At 44.7% G+C, this 27,347-nt stretch overlaps 2 protein-coding genes across 2 annotated transcripts in view; one reads left to right on the forward strand and one right to left on the reverse strand.

Annotated features, from left to right (window-relative positions):
* Window positions 1–762: 762 nt before the first annotated feature.
* C2H2orf68 (chromosome 2 C2orf68 homolog) lies at window positions 763–4,922 on the reverse strand. Its single transcript, XM_051974377.1, has 4 exons — window positions 4,728–4,922; window positions 3,810–3,973; window positions 2,186–2,337; window positions 763–1,927 (listed from the first exon to the last, which is right to left on the reverse strand). The coding sequence occupies exons 1-4, from the start codon at window positions 4,832–4,834 to the stop codon at window positions 1,805–1,807; spliced, it is 546 nt and encodes a 181-aa protein (XP_051830337.1). The 5' UTR covers window positions 4,835–4,922; the 3' UTR covers window positions 763–1,804.
* Window positions 4,923–7,316: 2,394 nt separating this feature from the next.
* The window catches only part of USP39 (ubiquitin specific peptidase 39), a 33,728-nt gene continuing 13,697 nt past the window's right edge, over window positions 7,317–27,347 (forward strand). The window contains exons 1-9 of the mRNA XM_051974378.1: window positions 7,317–7,618; window positions 13,638–13,707; window positions 15,095–15,189; window positions 16,931–17,067; window positions 17,736–17,888; window positions 20,674–20,899; window positions 24,493–24,570; window positions 26,090–26,157; window positions 26,657–26,845. Coding sequence (XP_051830338.1) covers window positions 7,333–7,618; window positions 13,638–13,707; window positions 15,095–15,189; window positions 16,931–17,067; window positions 17,736–17,888; window positions 20,674–20,899; window positions 24,493–24,570; window positions 26,090–26,157; window positions 26,657–26,845 — 1,302 coding nt within the window. The 5' untranslated portion in view covers window positions 7,317–7,332. The remainder of the gene's footprint in view (window positions 7,619–13,637; window positions 13,708–15,094; window positions 15,190–16,930; window positions 17,068–17,735; window positions 17,889–20,673; window positions 20,900–24,492; window positions 24,571–26,089; window positions 26,158–26,656; window positions 26,846–27,347) is intronic.

A 27,347-nucleotide genomic window follows, 5' to 3' on the forward strand; every position in this document is an offset into this window, starting at 1 on the left:
CTGAGAGTGCTCAATGCAGATGCATTCTGGGAATAGGGATGACAGGGTATATGTGTTATTTCTGCTTGGGAAGGTGGCTAATCATTCTGGTCTCTTCCTATCTTACAGCCTACATTTGTTGAATTCTCCAAGACTTCATTTGGGGTTCTCTTGGCAAAGAGTGGAATGGTTTGCTGTTTCCTTCTCCAGCTTATTTTTCAAATGAGGAAATTGACATTAGCTGTGTGACCTTGGGCAGGTCACTTAACCCCATTTGTCTCAGAGTTACATTTGAATTCAGGATTTCCTCATTCCAGGCCTAGCACTCCACCCACCAAGCCACCTAATCCCACGAGGCTCTAATTTAACTGAGTTTACAAAAGTGTGGCTTTGTTTCCAATCTGAAGGTTACAGATGGTCTAAGGATTTGCCCAGCTCCGCTCCTCAGAGGTAGGAGGCCTAGACCAACCATGGTTTTAGGGGCTTGTAAGAGTTCTAACAAAGCTGCCAGGAGCCAGTATTATGTGAAGGTTCTGATATGAAGGAGGAGCATCGTCAGGACAGAAGTTCACTTCCAATCTGCATCACTCATAGGAGCCAAGCTGGATTCTGGGAAGCAGGTGATACTCCCTGCTCCATTAAGTGTTCCTAGTAGCCCGGTTTTGTGCCTATTGGGGAAGGTGGGGGATAGGAAGGGAAGACAGTACAATGTAGAAATACTAGGACCCATCTCAGATCGTAGCCTAGCCCAGGTACTGGGAAGAATGCTTAATAGCTGAGAGATCTTTTTCTTTGGTACCTTTATTCTAAAAATCTCAAACATACTTTATACATTTAAAGGTGGGAGGTTCAGATGGCGGTCAGGGAGGGGAAGGACAAGGGGATCTCTGGATTCCATCTGGGCAATAGTTTGGGTTCTTGTTTTAAATAAAAGGGAAGATGAAGGAGCAGTAAGTCTCCAATTGGGTAATTATTGCTTATTCAGCCCCTCCTTTTGTTAACTGGAGAGTGCTGAGTCAGTTGGGAGAGTCTGTAATCTCATTTTCAGTTCTCCTCAAGCCTCATTCTCAGAAGCATCTGGGCTCCACTGAGATTCTCGTTCTGATGGGCGCCTGGCAGGACTTCCTTGGAAAGGAAGGAACCCTGCGAGGGGTACTCTAGAACCACACAGATCTTGGGGCTTTACTCTATAGTCTCTCCATAGGGCTCTTGTGGATAATTAATAGTGGTCAAAATGAGAAAACTTACAGCTGTGTAAGCTGAGGTGGTACAAGGCCCTGGGTGTGGGGAGAAGCTCTAGGGTCCTACCTGAGACAGTTATCATGGAAATCAAAGGAGGAAAATGGAAGGAAACAGGGCTGAGAAAATGCTCCAGAAGCTCTGGAGTTTGGTAAGGAGAAACACTTTCCCAAACACAAAAAGCACAAATTTGGAAGAAAGAGGACATGAACCTCCCATGAAAACGGAGTCCATTGATTGGCACAATCAGGGCTTAGGGATCAACCCCTGTGGGTGGGGAAAGCTCTTCAGGGCGCTCACTGATTGGGGGGGCTGCACATCTCAGAATTCCAGCTAGCAGGACACAAGGCCAGAGAAACCCTTTTCTGCAAACTCCCAGGCAGCTGTGGTCTGTGCAGAGATGGCAGAGGACACAGCAAAGGAGATGCCAGGGGCCAACTTGGCAGCGGACACTTCTCCCAAAGCTCCAGCAGCTGAGTGGGGAGGCCAGACCGGGCCTGGAATCCCCAGGATAAAGGGGACAGGGTAACCTCCAGCTCTGACAGTACAAGCCAAGACAGTCCAGTCCCAGGAAGGTCTGCAGCACTCAGGGCCGGCTCTTTCGCTTTGCCATCTCTTCCTGGATTCGAATCTTGAGGGCCTCTCGCATGGGTGCGTCCAGGGGTGTGTGGGCTGAGACCTTCTCACTTACCCTTCCTGGGTCATCATCCTGAGTAGGAGGCAAATAATTTCTTTTTGAGTGTGCAGAGAGAGCAGAGCATTATGGGGCAGGGGCCTAGCACATATTTACTTGTCCCTTCCCGGGATCCTATATACATGTTTTCAGTGACTCCTGGGTCCATTCTGAGCTATCCCCTGGGGGTGACAGAGGGCAGCCATCCTTTGTTTTCCTGCCCAGGAAACCCAGATTTCTTACCACCATCCCTCCCCCCTCCCCCTTCCCAGCAATGCCCTTCCCATGCTGTACCTGATATACAATGACAGATGTAACTTCCCCGCTGTCTGCTTCGTATTCTAGGCAGAAAAGCTGAAGGCTGGGGGGTTCTGGGTCTGAGCTGCCGCTACAGCTGCTCTCACTGGACTCCTCATATTCCAGGCTGCATGCAGGGAAGTTTGTATCTGGCCCAAGAGAAATCAGTGGTGAGGGGGGGAAAGGGGAAGGGCTAAAATGACAATGGCCAAAGAGACAAGTGGGGGAATGTCCCAGGAAGTAGCATCCTTCCTCACCTGCCCCAAGAACAGTCCAGAGGTGGGTGGGTCTACACCATTCTGAGCCAACCTGGTGACTAGCGTCCCCACAAAGTCTGGGAGGGTCAAACACAGGGACAGGGGAGTCTGGGTAACTGACATTAATTTGTTGCCTGATACTGTGTAAATCCTTCTCTTTGCCTTTCTTCAAGTTTCAGTTTCTTCCTATGTAACAACAATAGTATACATTTATGTAGCTATTTGTGTAACTGATACATATTGTTACCTTGCAAAAAGTCCTGTTTGATACTTATATCCTCTTTTGACAACTAAACTAAGGCCCAGAGGTAATGACCTAGCCAATAATTATTAGAACAAATGCAAGACCTTGATTTGAAAGCAGGTCGGTTGTTTCCAAGTCCTGGTTTATGGTCAAGAAAATAAGTTCCATGTTTAGAAGAAGTTCTTATGTCTAATTTATTTCAGGTTGCTTGCTGTCTTGAGAAGGGGGAGAAAGGGAGATAGGGAGAAAAATTTGGAACACAAGGTTTTGCAAAAGTGAATATTGAAAACTACCTTTGGAAAAATAAAATATTAAGGTTTTTTTTTTTTAAGAAGAAAATAATTTTCTCGGTCATCAAGGAAGGAATACACTAGTTTTGAAGTCAGAGGTCTTGGGTGCACATCATACCCATCCTTATGAATTGTGTGGCATAGGTCAAGTCACCCTTCCTGACTCAGCTTCCTTATATGTAAAATCCCTTCCATTTCTAGAGCTAGGATCCTTTCACATTATAATAATAATAATAAACATCTACTGGCACCTTTTGAAGTGCATCATTATCTCATTCTATCCTCACAACTGCCCTGGGAGACAGCCCATTTTACAGATGAGTAAACTGAGGTTAAGTGACTTGCCCTTGATTATATACCTGGTAAGTGTGTAAACTCAGGTCTTCCTGAGTTCAGCACTTAGGGATCCGATAGTCCCATCCCATCATTTTACAGATGAAGAAACTCGGAGATGTTCAGTACCCTGCTCAAGATCACACAGCTAGCCAGTGACGGAAGTAGAACCTGCAAGTCTAGCTTCCAGGCTTCTCTCACTTCTCAGGCATGAAATCCTGTGAGTCATTGAACCTTTTGGACCATGAGGAACAGGGGGCTGAACTTCCATGGCCCCCACTACCTCCAGCACATCTCCATTTTTTGCAGGACCACCCAGCTCTGAAGTGACAATAGCAAGATTCTAACTCATCTCTCCCTGGCTCTTAGCCCGAAGCTCTTTCCATTGCGTCCTGTCCCGCCTCCTGATCTTAAACACAGAGATCCAGGGACCTGCCCGGCGACCCCAGCTAGCTAGAGGCTCCGGTGACCGAGTCCCCTCGAACTAGCTCTCTCACCCCGGCTCCCAGTGGAGGCCCCGGGCCGGCTCAGTCTTGCCTCCCCTCGTCGTCGGGGTAAGTACACCTGCTGGTCGGGCTTTCGGGGTCTCGTAGGGCCCGGGGTGAGCCGCCTCCGCACCTTCTCCTTGGCAGCCTGCTTCATCTTCTTGTCGTAATTATCTCTGCGAGGGGGGATGGAGAGGGGATGAGAGCAGAGGTCAGGGATCAGCGGGCCGGAGGAAGGGGGGAAGGTCAGGAATCAGAGGGTCCCGAAGGAGGAGGCTTCTCAAGTTAGGGGGCAAGGAGAAGGGAAAGGATTGGGGGGCGGAGGTCGACACTCGAGGGGTAGAACCCCGGAGGAGGGAATGGGGAAGGGGCCTGAGAGCAGAGATGAGGGCAGGGGTAGGGTTTCAGGGAGAGCGGGAGGAACGGGGACAGGAATCCAGGGGCTGGCAGCAGAGGGAAGGCAGCCGGGCTAGGGGAGCAGAGGGCGGGGACCAAGACTTTCAAAGGTTAGGGGCAGATCGAGGGGACGTCGGATGCGGGAATAGAGGTAGGGACCCAGAGGGAGCAGGGAAGGGTCAGGGCGAGAGGACGTGTTTTAGGACAGGGGGCAGGGACCAAGGTAGGGAGGAATTGGGTCAGGGACCCAGGAGCAGGGGAACATAGAATAGCGACCCCGGCGAGGTAGGGCGAGGAAGAGATCGAAAGGCTGAGAAGGATCCGGGGGTACAAGGATGGGGGGGGTGAAGGAGAGAGGAAAGAACTGGGTCAGGGATCCCGGGGAGGGGGCGGGGAAGGGACCAGAGCCGAGACCGGGATAGTGGGCTGGGATCCAGGGGTTCTGGAGTTGGGGGAGGGGAGACAGGACCCGGGGGCTGTGGGGAGGGTGGGGGAGGGGGTAGAACCCCGGGCAGGGTCCGGGCCCCGCCGCACCGGGCGATCTGGTTCCGCCGGATGTGGTGCACGAAGCCGTGGCTCATATCCAAACGTCCCCCCGGTTTGCAGCAGCAGCGCCGGCCCGGACCCGGCTCCGCTTCCATTGAGACGCTCCGGGAGCTCGGAAAAAAAAAGCCAACGCCGCCCCCGCCGCCTGAGCAACCGTCACCCGCGGCCGCGTTCCCTTCCCCCCAGCCCCACTACCTCTCCCGGCTGGCCCCGCCCCCGCGCGCGGCCCCTCCCCATCCCCATTGGCCCTTCTTCTCTCCGCCTCCCCAGCTTGGTCCGGCCCCTTCTCTGTGTGCGCTGGGCTGGGCCCGCCCCTTTGCGAGGCGGGCCTCTGATGTTCTCTTCCTTCCGAGAGGATGTCCTATTTACTTTGTATATACTTTGTATTTAGCGGTCTCCTCGGGCGTGCTATATTCTCTCCTCCTAGTATGAATGAAGGAGTGAATGGAGGGAAAACAGTTATTAAGTAACTTCCATGTACCAAACACTGCGGAACAAGGGGGCTACAGATAGAAAGGAAATCCCTGCTGTCTTCAACAAGAAGAATTCATTAAATGCTTAGGGTTGGCCAGACACTCCAGTAAAAGCTCGAAATGAGAAAAGCGAAAACATCCTCTTCACTCAAGAAGCTCATTTCCTAATAGGAGAGCATGCAAACTATATATACATATATATATATACACACACATATATGTATATGTATATATAATAATACACATATTACACATACACGTACACGTATATACATATGTGCATATGTACATATATGTACGAGATCCTAAGGGTGCTGCAACAGACTTGCTGGCAAGTTCCAATAGAATTGCAAATTTCCTGAGATCCTGAGGTCAGAGATTGCCCCCTCTCCTCCCCTAAGCAGAGTCCCAGCCCTTTAATTGGTCATTTCTCCATCCCTTCCACTTCCATCCTCGACATGGCCAGCCTTGAAATTAGAGATAAGAGGGATACAGGATTTCAACTTCCATTCTAACTCCCTTAATTCAGTTTCCCTTAAGGTATGAGAGAGACAGAGACAGAAAGAAAATAGTTAAGGATCTTACAATCTATTCATTTTACAGGCAAGAATATTAAGACCTAATAGTCAAACATTAATCAACAAACATCAATCTGTGCCTACTATAGGTCAGATCAAATCACCCTCTCATTAACCCCAGTGGCTTTCTGTTGCCCTTAGGAGAAAACACATATAATGTTCTTTGGCATTCAACTCCCCAGCATATACTCTTTGGTTCAGTGCTGAACCCTTTTCTAGTTTTTCTGGATTCCAAAGCTTTCCCTCTTTTAATTATTTCCTATTTATCCTGTACATCACTTGCTTTGTATGTATTTATTGTGTGCTCCCTTAAGCTGCTTGAGGGGACATATTGTATATATATTACGCACTAAATATGTCAAGGCTGAAAAACGACTTAATCAAAATCCCTATATTTTTTGTTTTTGATTCAATGGCGTCTTCAGGCTCTCCTATGATTAATTGCTGTAGGATGGGTTTGGAATCCTATCTTTATTCTAGAGTTAGAAAAGACCTTAAACACCATTTAGGCCAATCCCCTTGTTTTCCAGAGAGTAAACTGAGACCCAGAGAACTTGAGTCCTAGTGACACCAACAGTAAACGACAGCATCCTTCCCACGGCATTATGAAGGCTCATGGTCGAACTCAATGCCAAAAGCTGTGTCGGGGCTGGGCTTTTCTTTTGTGGGGAAACTATAATTTCACTGAGCTTGGGAACTGCCCGACAATTACTGTTAATTTTGGATGTTGAATTAAGTAACTTTGTGACGATCATTCACAATCTTTTTTGCTTGTTTCTGTTTCATGTCACGTACTTATCTTTATCATTTTCCAAGTGCTCTTGCTTCTACATTTTAATACTCCGTCAGTCAGTTGACATTTTTTTAAAGCTGAGGCAATTGGGGTTAAGTGAATTGCCCAAGGTCACACAGCCAGGAAGTGGTAAGTGTCTGAGGTCATATTTGAACTCGGGTCCTCCTGACTTTAGGACTGACGCTCTATCCACTGCACCACCTAGCTCCCCCTACATTTGTTCTTTATTAAAAGTAAATACGTCTTATTTGATGGTTCTCAGGGAGAGGGAGGGGCTGTTACAATGCTGATATAAGAAACACAAAACATCAATAAAAATTATTTTAAAAAACTCATGGGCAGTTGGATGTGTGCACTGCATCCATCGCAGCCTCTAAGGGACGCGACAGCATCTTTCCATGGTGCATCAGTCACATAAGAATTTCTCCAGTCCTAGGATCTAGGGTCAGTTAAGGGCCATCTGGCCCTTTAAATAAGAAACTCTGAGTAACGAATGATTGGCTCATTCTGTCCCCGTTGATGAGAGCAAGAACCAATAAGAACATTCAGGAGTCACACACGGAAGTCTGGGAAATCGGTTTGTAGATACGGACTACTGCGCCAGGAGCCTCCAGCAGACGTTGCTGCGGATTGGCCAGAAGTACGGCGGCTGATTGGTCAGCTGTGGCGCGCAGGCGCGGCGGCACCGGGCAACCCTCTGCGCCTGCGCGGAGGGACAGCGCGCGCAGCGGGGCCGGTGGCCGGCGGGGATGTCTAGCCGTACGAAAAGGGAAACGCGGAGCTCCGCCCGGGGCAAGCGGGATGCGGAGTCCCGGAGCAGCTCGAGTCGGTCGAAGCGGGATCGGGATTCGGAGGGCACAGGGTCTCGGGGGAGTCCGGTGCGCGTAAAGCGGGAACGGAACTCGGAGCCGGCGGCGCGAGATTACTCGAGCGGGAGCGTGCCCGCGCTCGTGCCCGCGCCGCTGCTACCGGGGACGCGCGTGAAGCGGGAGCGCGAGGCCGACGAGGACTCCGAGCCGGAGCGGGAGGTGCGAGGTGCGCGGGGTCGGGACCGGGGAGTCCCTCTTTCCCCTTTCTCTCCCCTTCCCGCTAACCCGAAGCTGGAAGGAGCCCCCGAAGACGGCCATTCCTTCCCCTTCTGTGTCCAGGTGTGGAAAATGAGGCCAAGGGAGGGCACCGACTGCCCCGTTAGGCGCGAGATGGAGGCCGGCCCTCCCCTCAAGGAGCTGGCCTAACAAGGGGGGAAGGTAACCTGGAACCACTCGGTGATTGCAAATTAAGTCCAGAGTGATTTCTTAGCGCGGGAAGGCCCCGTTATAAGGGACGGAGGCTTCCTGGAGGTGCCCAGGGCGCAGCCACGCTGCCCTCTCCCTGCCTTCCCGCTAAGTTGTCCAGAGTCCTGACACCGAGCGTTTTGTCATTGGCGACTTTTTTCCCGTTCTACTTTACCTTAATCTGTGTGTGTGGGAAGGTGCTGGCCCGGGGGCACTGTGGGCCTTTCGAGAAAAGGTGGGTTCGAGATGAATTTAGGAAGGGAATTCAGCCTCAGAAAAAGTGTCAAAACATAAGCTCCCCGAGGAAGTTCATCATTCCCTTTGTCCTTGAAAAATCAGGTACCCCAGCTCCTCATTGTCATTAACTAAACCGTTCCGGATCCTAGCTGAAGCCTGTCTGGTTTTAGGCTCAGTTTCACAGAAGGGGAAGCTGAGGATTGGGGAGGTTAAGTGACATGCTCTATGTCATACAGATAGTAAGCACAGGACTTGGAACTCGGATCTTAGGATTCTAGAGCCAGAGTTCTCTCCACTTTTATGGCACTACCTAATGCAATCTTTTTTGGCAGTAATGTTATAGGAGCTTTTCCTTGAAGGATTGAAAAATGTTTTTCCAGGAGTACTTATTCTACTATTATTCTTGATTTAATTCAGTTCAATCATTCATGTATTAAGCACACAATTATTAAGCTGGACATTATACTGGCCTCTGGGGATCAAAGACAAAAATGAAAGTTCCTTGCCTTTTAAGGAGATTTAACATATATAGAAAGTGTAACATTTATACATACACATATACAACTTGCAGGGTAGGAAGGAGCTGTATTAATGAGGACTCGGCCTATCTTTTCTGTGAGCAGGTAGTACTGTTGCTGAACCTTGAAGGGAATCTTTGAGCAGTTAAGTGACACTGGATAGAGCCCAGGCCTGGAGTCAGGAAGACTCATCATTGTGACAAATCTGGCCTCAGACATTTCCTAGCTGCGTGATCTTGGACAACTCACTTCACTCTGTTTCCCTCAGTTTCTTATTTGTAAAATGAATTGGAGAAGGAAGTGGCAAAACATTTCAGTCTTTGCCAAGAAAACCCCAAATGGGGTCAGGAAGAGTCTGGTACAACTGAACAGCAGGGGTTCTATGGAAGAAGGAGCATGCAGACGAGAAAGATTGCCTTTGGCAGCACATAGAAATGGGAGGATTGTCCTATATAGGAACAGCAGACAAGGCAGTTTAGCTGGAGTGAACTTTATATAGAGGCAAACTGAGGAATCTGGCTTTCAAAATTCATAGGATTTATTTGTAAAGACTGTATCAGGCCTTGGGGTCTGGGAGCTGTCCAGATATGATGTACCAACTCAGCTGGAAGGAAACTTAGAGGTCAGGGTCATGAAACTGCACAATTGGAGTTAGAGGAAATCAGTGTGGGAAGAGCTTCTGCCTTATGAGCATCAACCGTACAGCATTGGGATGAAGTTTAAGTGACATAACAAGCAGTGTGCAAAGTAACAGGCTATGTAAATGCTTGCTCCCATATAGAGATGTGTGGAAGGAACTGAAGGCATTTGGGGGAGGAAGAGTTGTAATGGTTGTCTCTGGTACCTGAAGGGTTGGCTGTCGGGTAGAAGGGCAACATATTCTGATTGGTCCCAAACAGCAGAACATGATGCTCTGGGAAGAATTGGAAAGAGAAAATTTAGGTTTGATTGAATGCTTTTCTCAGGGATTATAATTACCTCTATGTGTTTATTTTACCTTTACCCAAGTCGCAAGAACAAAGGGGATAGAAAATATGCCTCATTTAAAAGTTGTGCCTTCCGTTGTATGTGTTAGGGTTATGTCATTGACCCTGTTCTGGGTTGACATTTTTGTCAATACCACATAGAATGATATGGAAGGCATATTTATCAGATTTCCACATTAGAGAGAAAGCTAATATGATGAGTGACAATCAAAAGATCCAAAAGGAACTTCATAGTGTGAGAAATGATTATTTTTCTCATATTAATAATAATCAGAACCAGGATTTTTCTCCTTTTCCACTTATTCATCTAGAAATCAACTAACATGGGAATTCTTTCTGAAAGACAAATTTCTAGCCAGCATGGCTGAGATTTGATCAAAGACAATAAAAGAAATCCTGAGTTTGGGCTCTCATTGTGTTTGCTCATTCAGGTCTAGGAAAATGTGCATTCCCTCCTTTTGTCAGACAGGTAACATGGAAATTGATGGGGAAATTGATACATCTCCTTGATAAAGACTTGAGTGAGCCAAGTCAGGTATCTCAGCCTCTCGTTCTCATTAATTATTAACCAGAGGTAATTGCCACCCTCAGGAATTCCTCTTTTTCCAAGAGCATATAAATTAGGCCACCCCATGCGGAGTCTTTGGTCTGTGAGGCCAAATTACCATCCTTTTATTAATAAACATTCCCTAACCTTAATAAAATGACTATATTGCCCAGAAATTGTGTTTCTCAAACCTTTTTAAACTTAATATGCTGGAATGATAGTTCCAAACCAACACTCTCCCTCACTTTCTCGTCACCATCTGGCTTGGCTGAGAAATACTGCCTCCTCACTTTAATCTCTAGCTTTGTGCAAAAACTGGCTTTTGATTTCCCCCCTACTTGCTAGCTTTTCCATCTCCAGTTTTTTACATTTGCTTTGTACATGTTTTTAATTATGCATACATGTTGTTTACTTCAATGGAACTTAACATTCCTCAAGAGCAGAGATTTTTCATTTTGTCTGTTTCTGGCATCCAGCAGTGCCAGATACACAAAAAGCACTTAATACATGCATTTTGAATGAATGCGCCCTGTAGCCTTGTGCAACCATATATAAAAGCTACTTAGCCTGGCATTCCAAATCCTTCCTATTCTCCCTCCTTCTCCCCCCCCCCCCCCCTTTTTTTTTTTTTTTGTTTAGCTCTGTAACAAGGTCTGAGGTTGACTGGGTTTACTTGTAGGTTATTTTTTAGCCTTCTACTTTTCTTGGTCCTATATTAAACTCATCTTGTATCCTTCAGTATATGTTTGAATATTTTAAGATTTAATAATAATTAGACAGTTATCATGAATTTATTAAAAATTTAGTTTCAAATAGTTAATTATACCCGGAAGGAGAAATTTACATTCTCAATATCTTTATATTCATAATATGTCTATATCTCTTCTCATCTCGATATTAAATCTCTTAATCTTATATAATTAAGTATTAAAATTATTAGATATATAATTTAGTAATAGTGGAATTAGTAGATGTAATTATTTGCAATATTTTAACTGTGAAAGAGAAGTCATTTTAAACACCACTGTAATAGCAAATGACTTCAATTTTACAAACATTCTACCATTCAGTTCACTTAAGATACTGATTAGATTTTTAAGCATCCTTTTTATATTTCTCCTTATATGAGTTAAATTTATTTTCTCTGCCCAATTTTTAGCTATTTTAGTCTCTCCAAAATGCATTGTAAACTGTTCTTCACAGACTCTTAAAATTCTGTTTCTTCATTATCCAACATTTAAAACATTTCTAACAGGAAGGCAGTTTCTTCTCTCTTTTTCTCTGTCTTCAGAGATTCCTCATTGACCCAAAGTTCAGCCAACACACTCTCCCTCCATAGGGAGGATGCCCCAGGGAATGACAGTTGCAAATAATAGTAATAGATTCACTAGTTTCTGGGGGAGAACCTGGTGAAGCAGGCAGTGTATTGCTCTCTGACATCCTTTTTATAACATCAGACACACAGTTTTTGTTTTTCTTCCTTCCCGACAATTATTCACGCTTGCTCTTCTGCTGGGAATTCCTGACCAATCATAGGAAGTAGAGCTAGAAAGAGACCTTAGAGATCCCCTGATTTGCCAGCCTTGTTTCCCTGACAAGACATCTGTCACTCCCATGCCCTTTGGAGAGGAAACATGCTGGGTTAGGAATCAGAGACATCTCGGCTCTTTGGGCTTATTTCCTGTCTGACTCTGGACAGATCACAAAACTTCTTGGGACTTCAATTTTCTCATCTGTAAAATGAGGAGATTGGATTTGCTGTTGAATGAAGGTTTATCTAGTAATTCTACAGTCTCCAATGTCTCTTCTATGTAGCCTTCTCTAATTGCATTGGCTAGAATTAATCTTTTACTCTGAGCACCTTTAGCAACATATAGTAACAAGTTGAACTCTATGCCAGGCTCTGTATTAGGGATTGTACGGAACTCAGTGATGAGTAGGATGTTTCTATTCTCAAGGACCTTGCAGTACTGACTTGTGTGATAATGATTTGGCTTTATATTATTATTATTGGTGGGAAGGGATTCCCTCTCTGTAATATTCCCAGTTTTTTGCACATACTTGATTAGTGAGTTTTTGTTAAATTAATTTTTGTGGGATGTTTTTGACTCATTCCCTTTGATTCATTTCGATATTTATCGAGACCCCACGGTAGATGCAAAGACATGAGGAGATCACTGTGCTCGAGGACCTCTCTGCCATCATTAGCAGTTGAGTGTCACCATGGAAAGAGTACCCGGCCTAGAGTCCAGAAGATCTGAATTCAAATCCAGCCTCACACACTTTGTGTGACTCTGAGCAAGTCATTTCTGCCTCAGTATTCCACTATAAGATGAGGATAATAATAGCATCAACCTCCCCATGTTGTTGTGAGGGTTGAAAAGATTATTTGTCAAGTGCTCTATAATGCTGCTGCTGCTCTAAAGGCAAACAGAAGGAAAGGTGTGAATAGAGTGTTGAGCTTGGAGTTGGGAAGTCCCGAGCATGAATTCCACTTCAAATGTCTGGGCAAGTCTCCTAATTCTGCCTGCCTTGATTTCTTTAACTATAAAATGGGGACATAACATCATCATAAGAGTCTCCCAAGAGAGTCCTGGGGATCCGATAAGACTATTGGTGTTTGGCACATAGAAAGTGCTTAATGCATGCTTATTTCTTTTCATTCTGTAGTAATTGCAGTCATAGCATGTAAAGCTTTTAAAGGTTGGCAAAAAGCATCATATAGATGTTAACAAGTTTGCTACAACAATCCCTTCAAGAAGCAACTCAGGTGCTATTACTTTTCTCCTTTTATAGGTGAGGAAACTGAGGCTGAGAGGTTAAATGACCTGTCCTGGGTCATAGGGTTAGGGTTGGAATTAAGGCTTCCAGGCCCATGGTGCCATCTTGCTGCCTAGGTTAAATTCCATCCCAGAGTCAGGATAGAAGAAGACTATATTTACGTAAGTATGATAGGGTATGATCAGGGCCAAGGAACTGTTGGACAGAATGCTGAAAGAAATTTGGAGAGAGAGAGAACTTTCAGTTGAAGCACAGGGATAGTTTTAATAAATAGGGGACACCCGAGTTGGGTCTTGTAAAAGAAAAGTTTTCCAGAAAGAGGAGGGAATCCATTCCAGTTTGGCTATATCATAAAATCTGTGAAGGAGAATAAAATGAACTGAAGTTGGTAAGCTTAAGTAAGTTGGAATAAGATTGTGGAGGGCCTTAAATTATAAGCTAAAAGTATGCATTTTATCCTAAAGGCCCAATTAGAATACCATGAGATGACTATTCCAGCCATCCAGGGGAGAAGTGATGAGCTACAGCTAGGGGAATTTATGTTCTCCTTCTAGGACTGGTCTCTGTTCGGTAATGGCCGATTGCTTTCTTGGTAGTGCTCTGTTTTACACCGCCATTGAATTGCGCTCAGGGCTTCTGGCTGCCCCCTTCTTTAACTTTTACCTGCCACTGACTTTTGTTGTAAATTTCCATCCTTGATTTTCATTTCAGTGCGATATGGACGCTTAGACTCTGAGGATCGAAGGAGCCGCCATTGCCCCTACCTGGATACCATTAACAGGTCAGTGAAGTGAGAAAAGTTGAGTTTCTTGGGCAAAAGGAACATTGTTGGTCAAAAAACAGCATTAGGGCTGGTTTGGAAAAACATAAAAACCATTCCAAAAGCCATTTGGTTTGTACACCTTCTATAGTTAATGGTCACATTTTACCCTTTTGAGAGCTTTGGGCACCAGAAGATTTCTCTCTCTTCTACTTTACAGCCCAGTTTGTAGAAGAATGGACTTGTGTCTGAACCTGAACATAAATGAAATGGGCTTTTAGTTTCAGTAGAGATGAGGAAGGTGGATGTGTTTGCAAATCCTCATTTTCATGCAAAAGCAGTTATTTTTTCATGGATTTTAGTGATTATGGAAGCTCTTAGTTCTTGTGTTCATCACACAAATTAGAAAATCTTTGGATGCATGAGAATATTCCCTTGCTCTTCTTCCTTTAGGATCTGTTTGCTGTGCCATAAATGCCCCCTTCTCTTTGCTGAGACCTCTTCCCCTTTAGCTTCCATGATGCTCTTCTCTGCAGGTTTCTCTTCAAGACCCAGCAGAACTGGTGTCTTCTCATCCTGCCCACCTGTTGGTGGTTTCCCCTGACTTCTCCCCCTCATCTTTCCTTTTTTAAGCTCTGCCTTATTCTGCTCTGTAATTTCATTTGCTCAGCATCAGATACTCCCAGTAGACACATCCTTGAGGGGCAGGCATTGTAATTTATCTTTGTGTCCCTGGTGCCTAATGGGTTGTACCTTGCATATAGTAGGTACTTAATACATGTTTGTCTAGTGAATACTTCATGGCATATTATGGTTACTTGAGGATACTTTTAAAATCCTCTTCCTTTTTACTCCAGGTCTGTATTAATTAGGGGTTCAATCAAGCAATAACAAGACCGTCTTATTTCACATCTTTGGATTGTCGATCTGGAGTTAGAAGACATGTAGTGCAGCCCCTTTAGTTACAGATTAGGCCCCCCGAGGATGGGGAGAAGATGGGACCTTACATGTTGACCACACAGCTCATAGAGCCATCATAGATCATGGATCTAGAACTGGAAAGGCCCATTCTGTGAAGTCTTCTCATTCTGGAGATGAAGAGACAGGCCTATGGAGACCCCGATCATTGGGCAGAAAAGCATGCCCAGCTTCTTACAGAACCAGCAGGGGCATAGGAGGGCCGTGGCTCCGCTCCGGGTGCTCTGGCCCAGCAGATGGGGAGAGGTGGTCTGAGATAGAGGCTCAGTGTCTGTGTCAGGAGAGGGCCACGGGTGAGTGGATTTGGGGTCGGAGCGTGTCCCACACACCAGGATCAGCGCTGAGCCGGCTCCATCGCACACCTGGAAAGCCTCAGACTTGGCCTTATAGGATTTCGTTCCTGTTAATTGTTTTTCTCTTGTTCTTTCAGGAGCGTCCTGGACTTTGACTTTGAAAAACTCTGCTCCATTTCGCTTTCACACATCAATGCGTACGCCTGCCTGGTGTGTGGCAAGTACTTTCAGGGTAAATATGCCTCTTGTGACCGGAGCTCCAAACTTGCCTGGAGTGGGGTAGGGTCAGGGGGCCGCCAAAGGAACCATGTTTTTAGCGTGTCTTCCAACACCTTGGGATCAGGGAACTCTGACCTGAGTTTTCTGAAGAAAAGAAATAGCTCTGCTGAGAATCCCTTTGCAAAGGAACCTCTGAGCCATCCTAGTGATGAGGTCAAGTACTTCTGCTTCACAGAAAGTTTATCCCAGCATACTTCTGAACTGTGCAGATGCCGAGAGAGCTAAAAGGCAGGCTTACTGCCCTCGCAGGGAGGCGAGGCTTTCCATAAGGGCGTGCTGAGCTCAGCATGGCTGATCCCTGGACTGGTCCTCAGGGAAGGTCTTGGCCATGACCATGAGTGTTGGACTTTAGGATCAGCTCCCGAGACAGAGGAGGATTTAGATAGGTCACATGGAAGGCAGCTCAAACGAAGGCCCACAAGAGACAAATGGGATATATTCCGGGGAAATGATTAATGGACAGTCTGCCAGGGGGAATGAAGGGAAATAGTGTTGGAGAGGCGGGCCTTCAATACAGCTGAATGCAGTAGACATTAAGCACCTCTGTATAGCAGGCCTTGTGTTAGAATCTGGGGCTAAAGAGGTAATGGGCTGAGGCTTGAGTTGATGCACTGAGGTCCCAAGCACATGAGGCTAAATAGTAATTGGACCATACTCTATTAATATATAAGCTTGGAGAAAGAATGGCCCCCGCCCACTCTTTGTGCAAGTCCTAATGTGTTGTATAGGAAATGACGATTTTGGTGGATGGAGGCAGGGGAGTGGAAAAGGAAGGGGAAGGAGAGATTTTTTACATTGCCATTGCGACGGTTTGCTCAGCTCAAATCTCTCTCTGTTAGCTGGTTTCCTGTCGCAGCTGCCCATATTGCTATTGCAATCCTTATTCATCTCTTCACTTCAATAAAGATTGAAGATTTTTCCCTTAACCTGAATTCCTGACTCCGGCTGATTTTAAATACGCAGTCATTACATAAAGAGACAGCAAAAAATAGCATCTGTAGCTTAAATTCTAGTAAAAGCCAGGTGGAAGCATTTAAGCTTAGTGGGTATGTAGTAGGGAACCTCGAAAGTTGGAGGCCTGGGAATGGCATAAAAGGCATAATGTTTATGTAAGATGAGTCTTGTGGCAATGTGTGAGGTAGATTAGGAAGGGTAAACATGAGTCTCAGGAAGACCAGCATGGGGTCCGCAGGGTAATGAGAGAAAAGAATGATTCAAAGGAAGAAGTGACCTGGTAAGATTTGTACTAAAGGAAGAGTGGAAAGTCAAAGAGGATTTTAAGTTTTCTGGCTTAAGGAATAGTTTTACTATAGAAAAATAGAAATTGGGGAATGGGGCAGATTTTGGAGAGGGCTGAGGAATCTGGTTTTAGATCCATGATGCTTAAGATTCAGTTCTAGAGGCAGAGTAAGAAGTTGGAAATATTGGATCAGAGTATTTTAGTGAGCAGTCAGGGCTGGGAGGAAGACAGGCCTATTGCCTTCTTGTCTCTTGCCAAGGAATAATTCCAAGGTATTCTAGGGAGAGTTTTAGAAACCTGAAGGAAGGAATTGAGTTCCTTGAAGACTGGCCCATGTATTTCTGGAATGATGTTTTATTATTACCGAGTATAATGTGATAATATCAAGAAGACCCAGGGAAAATCAGCGTCTTCAAGATGCCTCCATTGTAATGTTTTTGCTTCTCCCCCCCAGGACGAGGGTTGAAGTCTCATGCCTACATTCATAGTGTCCAGTTCAGCCACCATGTTTTCCTTAACCTGCACACCCTCAAGTTTTACTGCCTTCCAGACAACTACGAAATCATTGACTCCTCACTGGAAGACATCACTGTATGTGTCACTGTGAAGCATGCCAAGTCTCTGGGAAGCTTCTTTCTCTTGTGTGCCGATCTACCTCTGTGTCTGAACATCGATGTCCTGGGGCATCCCCTTGGGGGGAGGGAGGGAGGGGGACAGATACAATTGGTATTCTAAAGTTGGGATCCTGGGAATCTGTAGTTTGTGTGACATGGAATCATTAATAATTATGTCACTGATGGGACTGAGGAAAGAGAACAACTTCATGCTAGGCTGGTAGGTGAAAAATAGCAATTTATTTTATTGAACTGAAATTTAACATTTGAGCATTAGGATAGCTTGGGGGAGGTGGGGCGCTGGACAGGCTGAAAGTCTGGAAAACCCGAGTTCAGATGCTGCTGCAGACCTCTAATTAGTGGTGTGGTCTGGGATCTGTTAGCATCTCAGCCTTTCCTGGGCTTCTCCCTTTGATAAATGGGGATCATAAAGACACTGGCCACAGGAGTTGTTTGGAAGATTAAGTGAGATCAGGAGTGATTCCAGAAATGGCGGCTTCATGATTCAGGGGTAGTCCCCCGGCCTGGCTGGAGCACTGTAACTGGAGATGGGGCCATGATGGATGCCCCTTCTCAGCAGCTCCTTCGTTCTTGGGGAGGAAGTCTGCTCCTCGCCGCGCTGCTGATTGTGCCTTCTCTTTGCAGTATGTCTTGAAGCCCACATTCACCAAGCAGCAGATTTCCAACCTGGACAAGCAGGCCAAGCTGTCTCGTGCTTATGATGGGACCACCTACCTGCCTGGTATCGTGGGGCTGAATAACATCAAGGCTAATGACTACGCCAACGCCGTGCTGCAGGTGGGCTGCGAAAGGGGCCTCCTTGGGGGAGGCTGGGTGGGGAGGGGGCAGCCTCGCTGCCCGGGCCGGCTAAGCACCCCAGACCAGGCCAGGGCGCAGCCGCTTCCTGAGGCCTCTGGGATCCAAGAGTGTGTAACTGGATGGATCTGTGACCCTCCCTCAGTCTCAGCTTCTTTATTTGTAGATTGGGGTAGGTAGATTTCCATGCCATAGGAAAGTGCTTTGTGCTGGCTCCTGTTGCTTCTCTTGCTGCTGTAATCATTCCTGCTATGTTGGGCTGAGCTGAGTGGATCTGGGAATTTTTTAGTCCTTTTTTTTGAGGCAATGGGGTTACGTGACTTGCCCAAGGTCACAGAGCTTGTGCATGTTAAGTGTCCAAGGCCAGATTTCAATTCAGGTTAAATTCCAAGGCTGGTGCTTTGTGCACTGTGTGATCTTGCTGCCCTTTGGGTCTGGGAATTTTAGGGTAGTTTCAAGGTGATAACCAGAGGTGGTTCAGTATCCCAACTTCAGCTTGTCCTGGGCCGGAGATGGTACTTATTCCTATTTCATTTCCACCTAAAAAATAACTTAAGATACATTAGAAATAATCTTAGTGAAAATATAATTATATCTGTTTGATCTGACATTCAGCTTGATTTCAGTGCCGAGTCACTTATAGAATCTCTGTGGTCCAGCCCTTTCCCAAAAAGAGTTTGTATCACAGGTGGCTTGGTGGATGGTTGTCTAGCTCCAGAGAGCTGGCACAGGCCAGCTCTGAGACGGGCCCTCAAAATAACCTGCCCTTTTACTTCTTTACTTAAAGGGGAAGAAGCAGAGGATCCACATTCAGGTCCGGCCAAGGTTTTCTCCCCATGTCCTTGTGCTGGTCTCTGGGGAGCCTTTGATGAGAGGAGTTTCCTGGGGACAGTGGGAGCCACTTCTCCACAGCCTTGCTCAGTGGGGGGGGGGATAGAGCTTTGGAAGTGGAGCCCTCCTCCCTCAACATTCCAGACGTCAGAGGAAATAGCCATACTTGCTTAGGAATTACGTTTAAATTCTAGTGCTTAAATTGTGACCTTATCGCCATGTTTTTATCTCTGTTAGAATTCTCTCCCATTCCCCTTCACTCTTCCTTTTTTTTTCATATAGTATACCTTCTTGTTGGCTTTATTTGATAATGGCCTCTCCAGATTTCATTACATTTCTCGTATTGTCATTTTAAATTTAATATCTCATTACATTAACGTCAGCATATCAGTATGTCAGGCCTTTGTTGTTTCCTTGGTGTGAAAACAACATCCATCAGTACAAATCTCCCTTCACTTAAAATCTAATAGATGAAGCTTGGGGCTTTCCTCTGGAGGCTCAGAGATATTATGGGATTTGGCCCAGATTAAATAGCTCAGAAGTGAGGCTTGGAACTGCTCCTCTGACTCCAGCATGTTCCCTACTCAGCCACACTGCCCTTGGTCAGGATGGTGTGTTACTGCTCTGCGCTTCATTTGGCTCCTTTGCTTCACTTTGTTGTAATAACGTGTGATGTGGCTGTGAAAACCTTTGAGCAGAGACCCTCCCCTTTTGGATTGCTTGTATTAGTGTGGGGTGGTGGGAAGCCCGGGCTCAGCAATGGAGCTGTGCCATCATAGGCAGTGTGGTGGGCCTGGAGCCGAGATATGAGTTCAGCTATGACCTCTGACATTTCCTAGCAGTGTAATTTCCTCAGATGTAAAATGAGGAACATTATAGCACTTGCCTCCAAGGATTGTTGTGGATCAAATGAGATAATATTTGAAAAGCATTTAGGACAGTTTCCGGCATGCAGCAGGCACTTACTACAGGCTAATTCCTTTCTTCCCACCAAAAGTGATCATTAGTTTTGTAATTTCCTGGCTTACTGCCACATTGATCTCCAAAACAAGTCTAGAAGTTGTTGGTTCCACCAGCACTGAACTGTGACTTTTGTGGTACCCGAGAGAGGAGAAAGGACTGTTCCAAGATCTTGTCATCTCTCCTGAGACACTCTGACTTTGGGCTGGACAGGCCCAAGGGCCTCCGAAGGCCTTTCCAGCTTTCACCCCTTGTTGGTACCTTGCACTGATATCCACTGAAATACGTTCATTGATAGGGAAACCAGCCACAAAGTATAGCTGAAGCATCAGCCAATCAGTCACAGAGGCAGGAGGTTTGACCAGAAGGAGGCTCTGAGAGTGAAGAGCGTTTCCACCCCTGGGGAGGTGCTAATGGGGAGACTTGTAGAGACGGTCTGTGCACGGGCGGGTGGTGGCGCTCTCAGCCCTCTGGTTCTTCAGGAACTTTGCCATGGAGGGGGGGTCTGAGCCTCTCTTCACTTGATGGCAGCCTTAGGTTGGTCAGGAAACGAGAGCTTGATGGGTATTTGGGGGAAAGGCTTCCTGTGAATGAGAAACATCTTGGATTTGGGAGAACTTTTGTGACCATGCCTTTCATAGCACAAAAGGGAGCCAGTGCTCCTTGGTGCCCATGTTTTAGCTCTTCCTATCTCTGGAGGAGAGTGAAATAGGAATCAGGGGCAGTAGCAGATGTCCCGTGTTCACATCCCTGGTACCTCTGGGAACAAATGCCCCCAAAGGGAAAGGCCAGGCTTTCATCTTCCTATCATGGAGTGCCAGTCAATAAGTGATGGTTTTCTCTAGGGGTCTAATTTACTTTTTATCCTGTAGGGGACATTCACAAGCAAATGAGGTGGGAGAGCCTTGGTTTGAGCTGTCCCCTTTGGGGAGCCCTCAGAACCTTGAAGGGTTGATGCTGAGTGTTTGGCTTCTAGGCTTTGTCTAACGTCCCACCCCTCCGCAACTACTTCCTTGAAGAGGAGAACTACAAGAATATCAAACGTCCTCCCGGGGACATCATGTTCTTATTGGTACAGCGTTTTGGAGAACTGATGAGGAAGCTGTGGAATCCTCGAAATTTCAAGGCACACGTTTCTCCCCATGAGATGCTTCAGGCTGTCGTTCTGTGCAGCAAGAAAACCTTTCAGATCACTAAGCAAGGTGAGGAACGGAGCTCTCCTCCATGCATGTGTGTGCACATGTGCACATGAGGCAAATGACCTGTGCAGGTCACACAGCTGGTAAATACCTGAGGCCAGAATTGAACTCAGGCCCTTCATACTCAAGGCTGGCACTCTACCCATTATGCCCTTAGCTGTCCCCTCCTCCTCTTTTGTCCCAGCCCCCAAACCGGATGTCTATGGTATCTTAAGGGATCCTGGAGAGGAGGAAGAGGGGAGTCCCAGCAGCTGCTCTTGTCGCTGCAAGTTCCTTGTCTGTACTTCACAGGCTGTGCTGGGATGTGCCTGCTGATTACAACGTCTAAAGTTCAAATTGCTTACATTCATTGTGTCCAGAACCATGCTCTTTATCTTTTCCCCAGGCCTTCCCCTTCCAAATCTCCCTATTTCTGAGGAGGGAAATATTTCCCCCCAATTTTGATTCCAGCTCACAACTTCGGGAGTCCCTTACCCCAGCTCATTTGTTGCCAAGGCCCGGCGATGTCCTCTTTGCAGCATCTTCTGAAGATGCTACCCTTTGGATAAGTCACTGCTTCTCTTTATAGCTAGTTCCTTGTTTCAAGGACATAATTCTTACTCTCTAAAATCAGTTTTAGAATCAGAAGGGACTCTGATGGCCAATAGATCAACTCAAACACAGACAAAATCTCCATTTTTTTATTTCTGACAGCTTGAAACATCCCCTTCTGTTTGGAGTCCTCCCAGGTGAAGGAGCCCAGCATCTCTTGAGATTGCCCATCCCCCTGTAATCCTTTGGGGCAGCATTAGTATAGTACCCGTCACTTAGGATTGTTGGGAAGAAAGGACTTTTACTGGCACCTGTTGTGCTGGGGCATTCAGAGTTGCTACCATTTGGAGCCTTCATTGAAAGAGCTGAGGCTAACGGGGGATTGGTGCCGCATAAATCTGTGGTAAAGACAACTCAGGGATTTTGGTTACAGGCACAGAAGGGGAGCAGGTTTGGAAACAAGCGCAGATCCTAGGAACTCCCTCGATCTTTTAGAATCGATGGGAGGAGGCCTTGATGCTTCGGGCTCGCCTCATCCCAGAGATCTGGATAGCGGGGGGAGGCGGGGGATTGTCTTCTGGGCCCTGAGCAGCTTCCTTTTTCTTCTCAGCACACCCTGGCCAAGAAAAGGCGCAAAGGGCGTTTTTGTGTAGGCGCTTTGTAATACGCGTTGGTTGACTGTCCAACCCTTAAACAGGTGAGAAGCCTCGATGGCGTTTGGCTCTTTAGTCCTGCCCTGAACTTCAAGGAATATAAATAAAGCCAAGGGAGGAGAAACTGTGAAAAAAGATTGGCTTCTTTTAAAAATGGTCTTTTATTCTGGACTTGGGTACCAAATAAAATGAATGTTTCTATATATGTAGTAGGAAGGAAAATAGGAAATGACAGAGCTTTATATTCAACTTGCTTTTCTTTTAAAATATAGAACTCATCCAACCTGCAATTTTTGAAGTTGTCCTGCTGTGTGATTCTTTCTGGCCTTCTATTCTCTCCTGTGCATTTTTTAAAAGTTGTAGATATATTTTCAATAAACAAATCATTTTCTCTCTCACTTCTTTCCTCTATCATTAAAAAAAAAAAAAAAAAAAGGAAAAGGAAATCCTTGTAACATATGCATAGTCAAGCAAAACAAGTTTCCTCAGCAATACTGTCAAGAAATAAATCTCATCCTGTACCTTAAGTCCATCACTTCTTAGAAGATATCATGCTTCATCATCAGTCTTCTGGAATCATTGATGTCATTGTATTGATCAAAGTTTTTGTGACCTTCACTGTTGTTTTTCTTTGTAATGTCGTTAATGTGGAAATTGTTCTCATTTCTGCTCATTTTATCAGTTCATAGAAATCTCTCCACGTTTCTCTTAAGCAATCCTTTTCATAATTCCTTGTAGCGTAATAGTATTTCATTATATTTAAATGCCATAATTTATTCAATCATTTCTCTTCTGATGGACACTCCATTGGTTTCCAGTTCTTGCTATTATAAAATAGGTTGCTGTGAATATTCTTGTACATATAGAACCTTTTCTTTCATCTCTTTAAGATATAGTTTGGTAGTGGTATTGCTTGGTTATACAGTGGCATGATAAGTAATTTAGGGAGTGTAGTTCTAAATTGTTTTTCAGAATGGCAATACTAATTCATTTTCCTACTAATGTGTTTTCCTGCAGCTCTTTCAGCATTTGTCATTTTTCATTTTTGTCAGTTTTGCCAGTCTGATGGCTGTTAAGTTGGAACCTCAGAGATGCTTTAATTTAATTTAATAATTTCCCAAATTATCCATGATTTATAACATTTCCATGTGGCTGTTGAAAGGTTGGTTGATTTCTTCCTTGGAAAACTATCTCTTCATGTTCTTTGAACATTTATCACTTGGGGAATGACTCCTCTTTATAGATATGAACCATTTCCTTTTATACTATGGAAATGATACCCTTGAGAGAAATTTTCTGTAAATGTTTTTTCTTATCTGTTTTCATTTTAATTTTAGCTGCATCTGTTTTGTATGAAACTTAAAATTTCTACATATTGAAATTTGCCCTTCTGTAATCCTCTTCATCCCTTGTTTGATCATGAAACTCTTCTATCCAGAGAGCTGAAAAGTGATTTCTTTTTAGCTCTCTAATTGTCTCCTTTAACGTCTAAATAATGTGTCCAGTAAGAACTTGTTTTGATATAGTGTGAAATGTTGATCTACATCATTTCTCCCAGATGGCTTTCCAGTTTTCCCAGGAATTTTTGTCAGACAGTGAGTTCTGAGTCCAGGGACTTGAATCTTTGGGCACGTCAAACACTAGGCCCCCTCTGAGTGTTTGTTTCTGTGTTGTGTGTAATCTATTCCATTGATTGACCTTTTTTTTTTTTTTTTTGGCGGGGGAGGGTGATTATTACTTTGCAATAAAGTTTGAGATTTGGTACTCAAACTGGGCCCCCTTCTTTCCCACTTTTTATCCCCTCCTTGTTTTTCTTGAATTTCTTGATCTTCTTGTGATTTATTTTGTTTCACTCTTTCTAGTTTTCTAGTTCCTTAGTAATTTGGTATGGCATTGAATAAATTAATTTAGGTGGGTTTTTTTTTTTTTTATAACTTGATTTACTCATAGGCATTAACCATTTCTTCAGTTATTTAGGTCTGTATTTCTGTAATTCTGTACATTAAAAAAAAATTAAGTGAAAATATAGAATGTTTAACTTCAGGATTGGGCTATGGCATTTTTTCCCTCCCAAATCAAACTTCATTGTTGGTAAGCCTAGGTCTATTACTAGTTTCATTTTAGGGCACGGTTACCCTAGCTGTACCTCTTCTAGCTAGGGGGTCCCTGCCCCTCATCTGTGACCTCCTCTCTTAAGTGATTAGTTTGAACTACCTAACTCCTAGCTTTCTTTTAGCTTTAAATCTCTTTAGTCAGTGTGTGCTTTGGGCCAACATGTATATCAGTTCCCTCTCAGGCCTCATGGTCTTGAAGGTGTAGATATTTTATGACTTATATTTTGAGGGACTTGTTAGTTGTGTTTCTGGTATGGGCTTCCCTAAGACTTGACCTTTTCTACATCTTTCCTCGCAGGTGATGGGGTAGACTTTCTTTCCTGGTTCCTGAATGCCTTACACTCAGCTCTGGGTGGGACAAAGAAGAAAAAGAAGAGTAAGTTGTAGTTTTGATGAAAAGAGCTGCCCTTTTGTTCTGTTGACTTTTAGGACTGTTTCTGGGCCCCTCTTCCCTGGCTGAACTAATGGCTTTTAAAACAGGGTCCGTTTCTTGCTTTTGTGTCAGGTGGAGAGAGAGGTAGGCGTGCGTGTGTGTGTGTGTGTGTATGTGTGTGTGAAAGGGGGATGTCTCAAAATTCTGGTGCTAGACCCCAGTGCTTTATTTGACATTTTAGGGTTAATCTTCCCAACCCAAAAGGGTCATAGGGTAAGAGAAGGCATTAAGGCTCCATGCCTGTCTGCCTTTACCTTACTTTGGACAGGTCACTTCCTCTTAGGCTAGGTAGTCTTTAAGGCTCTTCCCAATCAAAGATTTATTATGCTGAGGCTTCAAATCTCATTGTAATAGAATCTGATTTGGGGGCTGGAAGATATATTTCGGAGCTCCAGATATAATAAGGAAATAAATGTTGGTGCATTTCACTTTGTAGAGGAAACATAATTGCTGGAAGAAATCAAAACCTAACTACCAGGTGCCTGCTGACTAGTAAATTAACTGGAAAGAAAATCAAAAAAATTCCCGATGTTTTCTTCCTTTTTTTTCCTTGGGGAAGTGATGCTGCCATTAACATTGTGTTTGAAAAATGTCATTTTCTCCACCTTCATAGCTCATGCCAATGTGGCGTGTAGTGTGGGTGACCAAGACAAGGACACTTTCCCCGAGTCTTGATGAAAATAGGTCTTCCTCCCTGGGATCTCAGTGTTCTTGTGGCTTTGCTGCCTTCTCCAGTGGTTATTGGAAGCAGATGTTTCTGGTATGATGAAAGTGTTTTCACAATCTCTTGCTATCTCCAACTGAACTGAACATGTGGGGATTTTGAGATCCCAAGAGGCCAAGCACCTTATCTGGGATCCAAAGGAGAGTCACTCAGCAACTCTGTTTCCACCAGGTCCCAACCTTTTATCAGGGGTCTCAAAAGTCCTCTGAACCACCCTATCAGACTAAAGCTTTTAGCTTGGCCTGGAATTGATCTGCTACCTCCTTTCTTAAAAACAAAAATATTTTATTGATAAATTTTTTGTCTTTACATCTCCATCGCATCTGGAAAAGATAATTCCTGCAACCCTGAAGAGTGAACTTTTACTTGTAATAAAGAAAAATTTAAATTTAGGCAAAACACCTGACAGAGAAGGAGGGATATTTCCTCATTTATCCAGAATGCAAGTTTCTTTTAGTAACCTTTTCATTTAAGCTTGTTGTAATCATCATATCCTCTCTGTTTCTATAATCTTTGAGTTCATTGCAGAGTGGACAATTGCGTGCATGAAAGATGTGGTTATGGGAAATTACTTTGACGTTGCTTTTTTTTTTATTGCTTCCATATAATTAATCATAGCCTTTTGTTGAGAAAGAAATAGAGCTTGTTCCCAAAATTAATTTTAGAAGGAAATTTGAAGAATTCAAAAATTCTTTCTCTTGCCTTATTTAATCTGTATTTTGCTATTCATTTATGCAGCTATTGTGACAGATGTTTTCCAGGGGTCCATGAGAATCTTCACTAAGAAACTGCCACACCCAGATCTGGTAAGTTGGTGGAACTTGGATGTTCTGCTTCATGCCTGATTATAGGCTGAACATTTTGGCTGAATTGTACTTTCTGACTATCCCAGCCTATTGGGGATTTAGTGGGTGGAAATGGGACTTTCTGTGCTGATTCTGTGAATTTCTTCCATTAGGGGTTCGTGTTTTTCATATGTAGTTTTTCTGCTGCTCTTTAAACAAAGCCACCCCGATAATTGTAGCAACAATTCACATTTATTAAGTGCTTTGCTCTCAGGAACACTGTGTGAACAGCAGATAGTTCAAGTGTTTGAGAATTGTGGCAAAATAAAATTTCATAAATGATTTCATAAAAGAAATCAAAATGATTTCATAAAGGAATCAGGCTGGGATATACTGGTAAGAGGATAATAGTTTCTTTGGACCCCCTCTTTTTGTGAAGGCTTTACCCACCCTTTAGAGATTTGTTTCTGGACCTCTGTTAGGCTTCCACATTTTCCATCTCATTCCTTTTTCTTCTTAGCCAGCAGAAGAGAAAGAGCAGTTACTGCATAATGATGAATACCAGGAGACAATGGTTGAGTCGACTTTTATGTACTTGACCTTGGACCTTCCCACTGCTCCACTTTACAAGGATGAGAAGGAGCAACTCATCATCCCCCAGGTGCCACTCTTCAACATCTTGGCCAAATTCAATGGCATCACTGAAAAGGTAAATGTGGGAGCTCTCTAAAGCACCTCCTTCTGTGGACTTGGGGCAGTATATTTATTTACATGACACCTTTATTGGGACATGTATGGTTCAGTTACTCATTCTCTCAGCCCTCATGGGAGCCAGGTTGTTGCCGTATCTTGAGTGGGGCCATCTGTTTGTGACCTCATTTGGGCACAGCTTCATTGCTTTTCCCTTCTGGTGTGCTCTGGCTTTTCTCTGTTGCCATCCACCAGCTAGTGGTAGGTTAGCGTTTTGGTGAGTTTTTCTAACTCTAGGTGAATTAGTTTAAATTCTCCTAGCAAGATTCTAGAATATGATAAAAGAAATGATTTGTGAACATTTAGAAAGGGAAGCAGTGAGGGCTGAGAGCTTTCATGGCTTCAAGAACATGTCACCCCAGACTGACCTAAGTTTTTGTTTCAGTGAGGTTAGTAGACTGGCAGCTCAGGGCATTGTAAGGCTTCTGGCAGAGTTTCTCATGGACACAGTGGAGAAATGT

Source organism: Antechinus flavipes, chromosome 2, assembly GCF_016432865.1.
Source record: "Antechinus flavipes isolate AdamAnt ecotype Samford, QLD, Australia chromosome 2, AdamAnt_v2, whole genome shotgun sequence".
In the NCBI taxonomy this organism is placed as follows: Eukaryota; Metazoa; Chordata; class Mammalia; order Dasyuromorphia; family Dasyuridae; genus Antechinus; species Antechinus flavipes.

Excerpts from the sequence above, each read along its gene's own strand:
- C2H2orf68 (XM_051974377.1), bottom strand. The coding sequence starts at position 4,834 with ATGGAAGCGGAGCCGGGTCCGGGCCGGCGCTGCTGCTGCAAACCGGGG. Across the intron at positions 3,974-4,727 it reads CGGCGGAACCAGATCGCCCG|AGATAATTACGACAAGAAGA; the intron begins GTGCGGCGGGGC and ends CCCCCCTCGCAG. Across the intron at positions 1,928-2,185 it reads CATCTGTCATTGTATATCAG|GATGATGACCCAGGAAGGGT; the intron begins GTACAGCATGGG and ends CCTCCTACTCAG.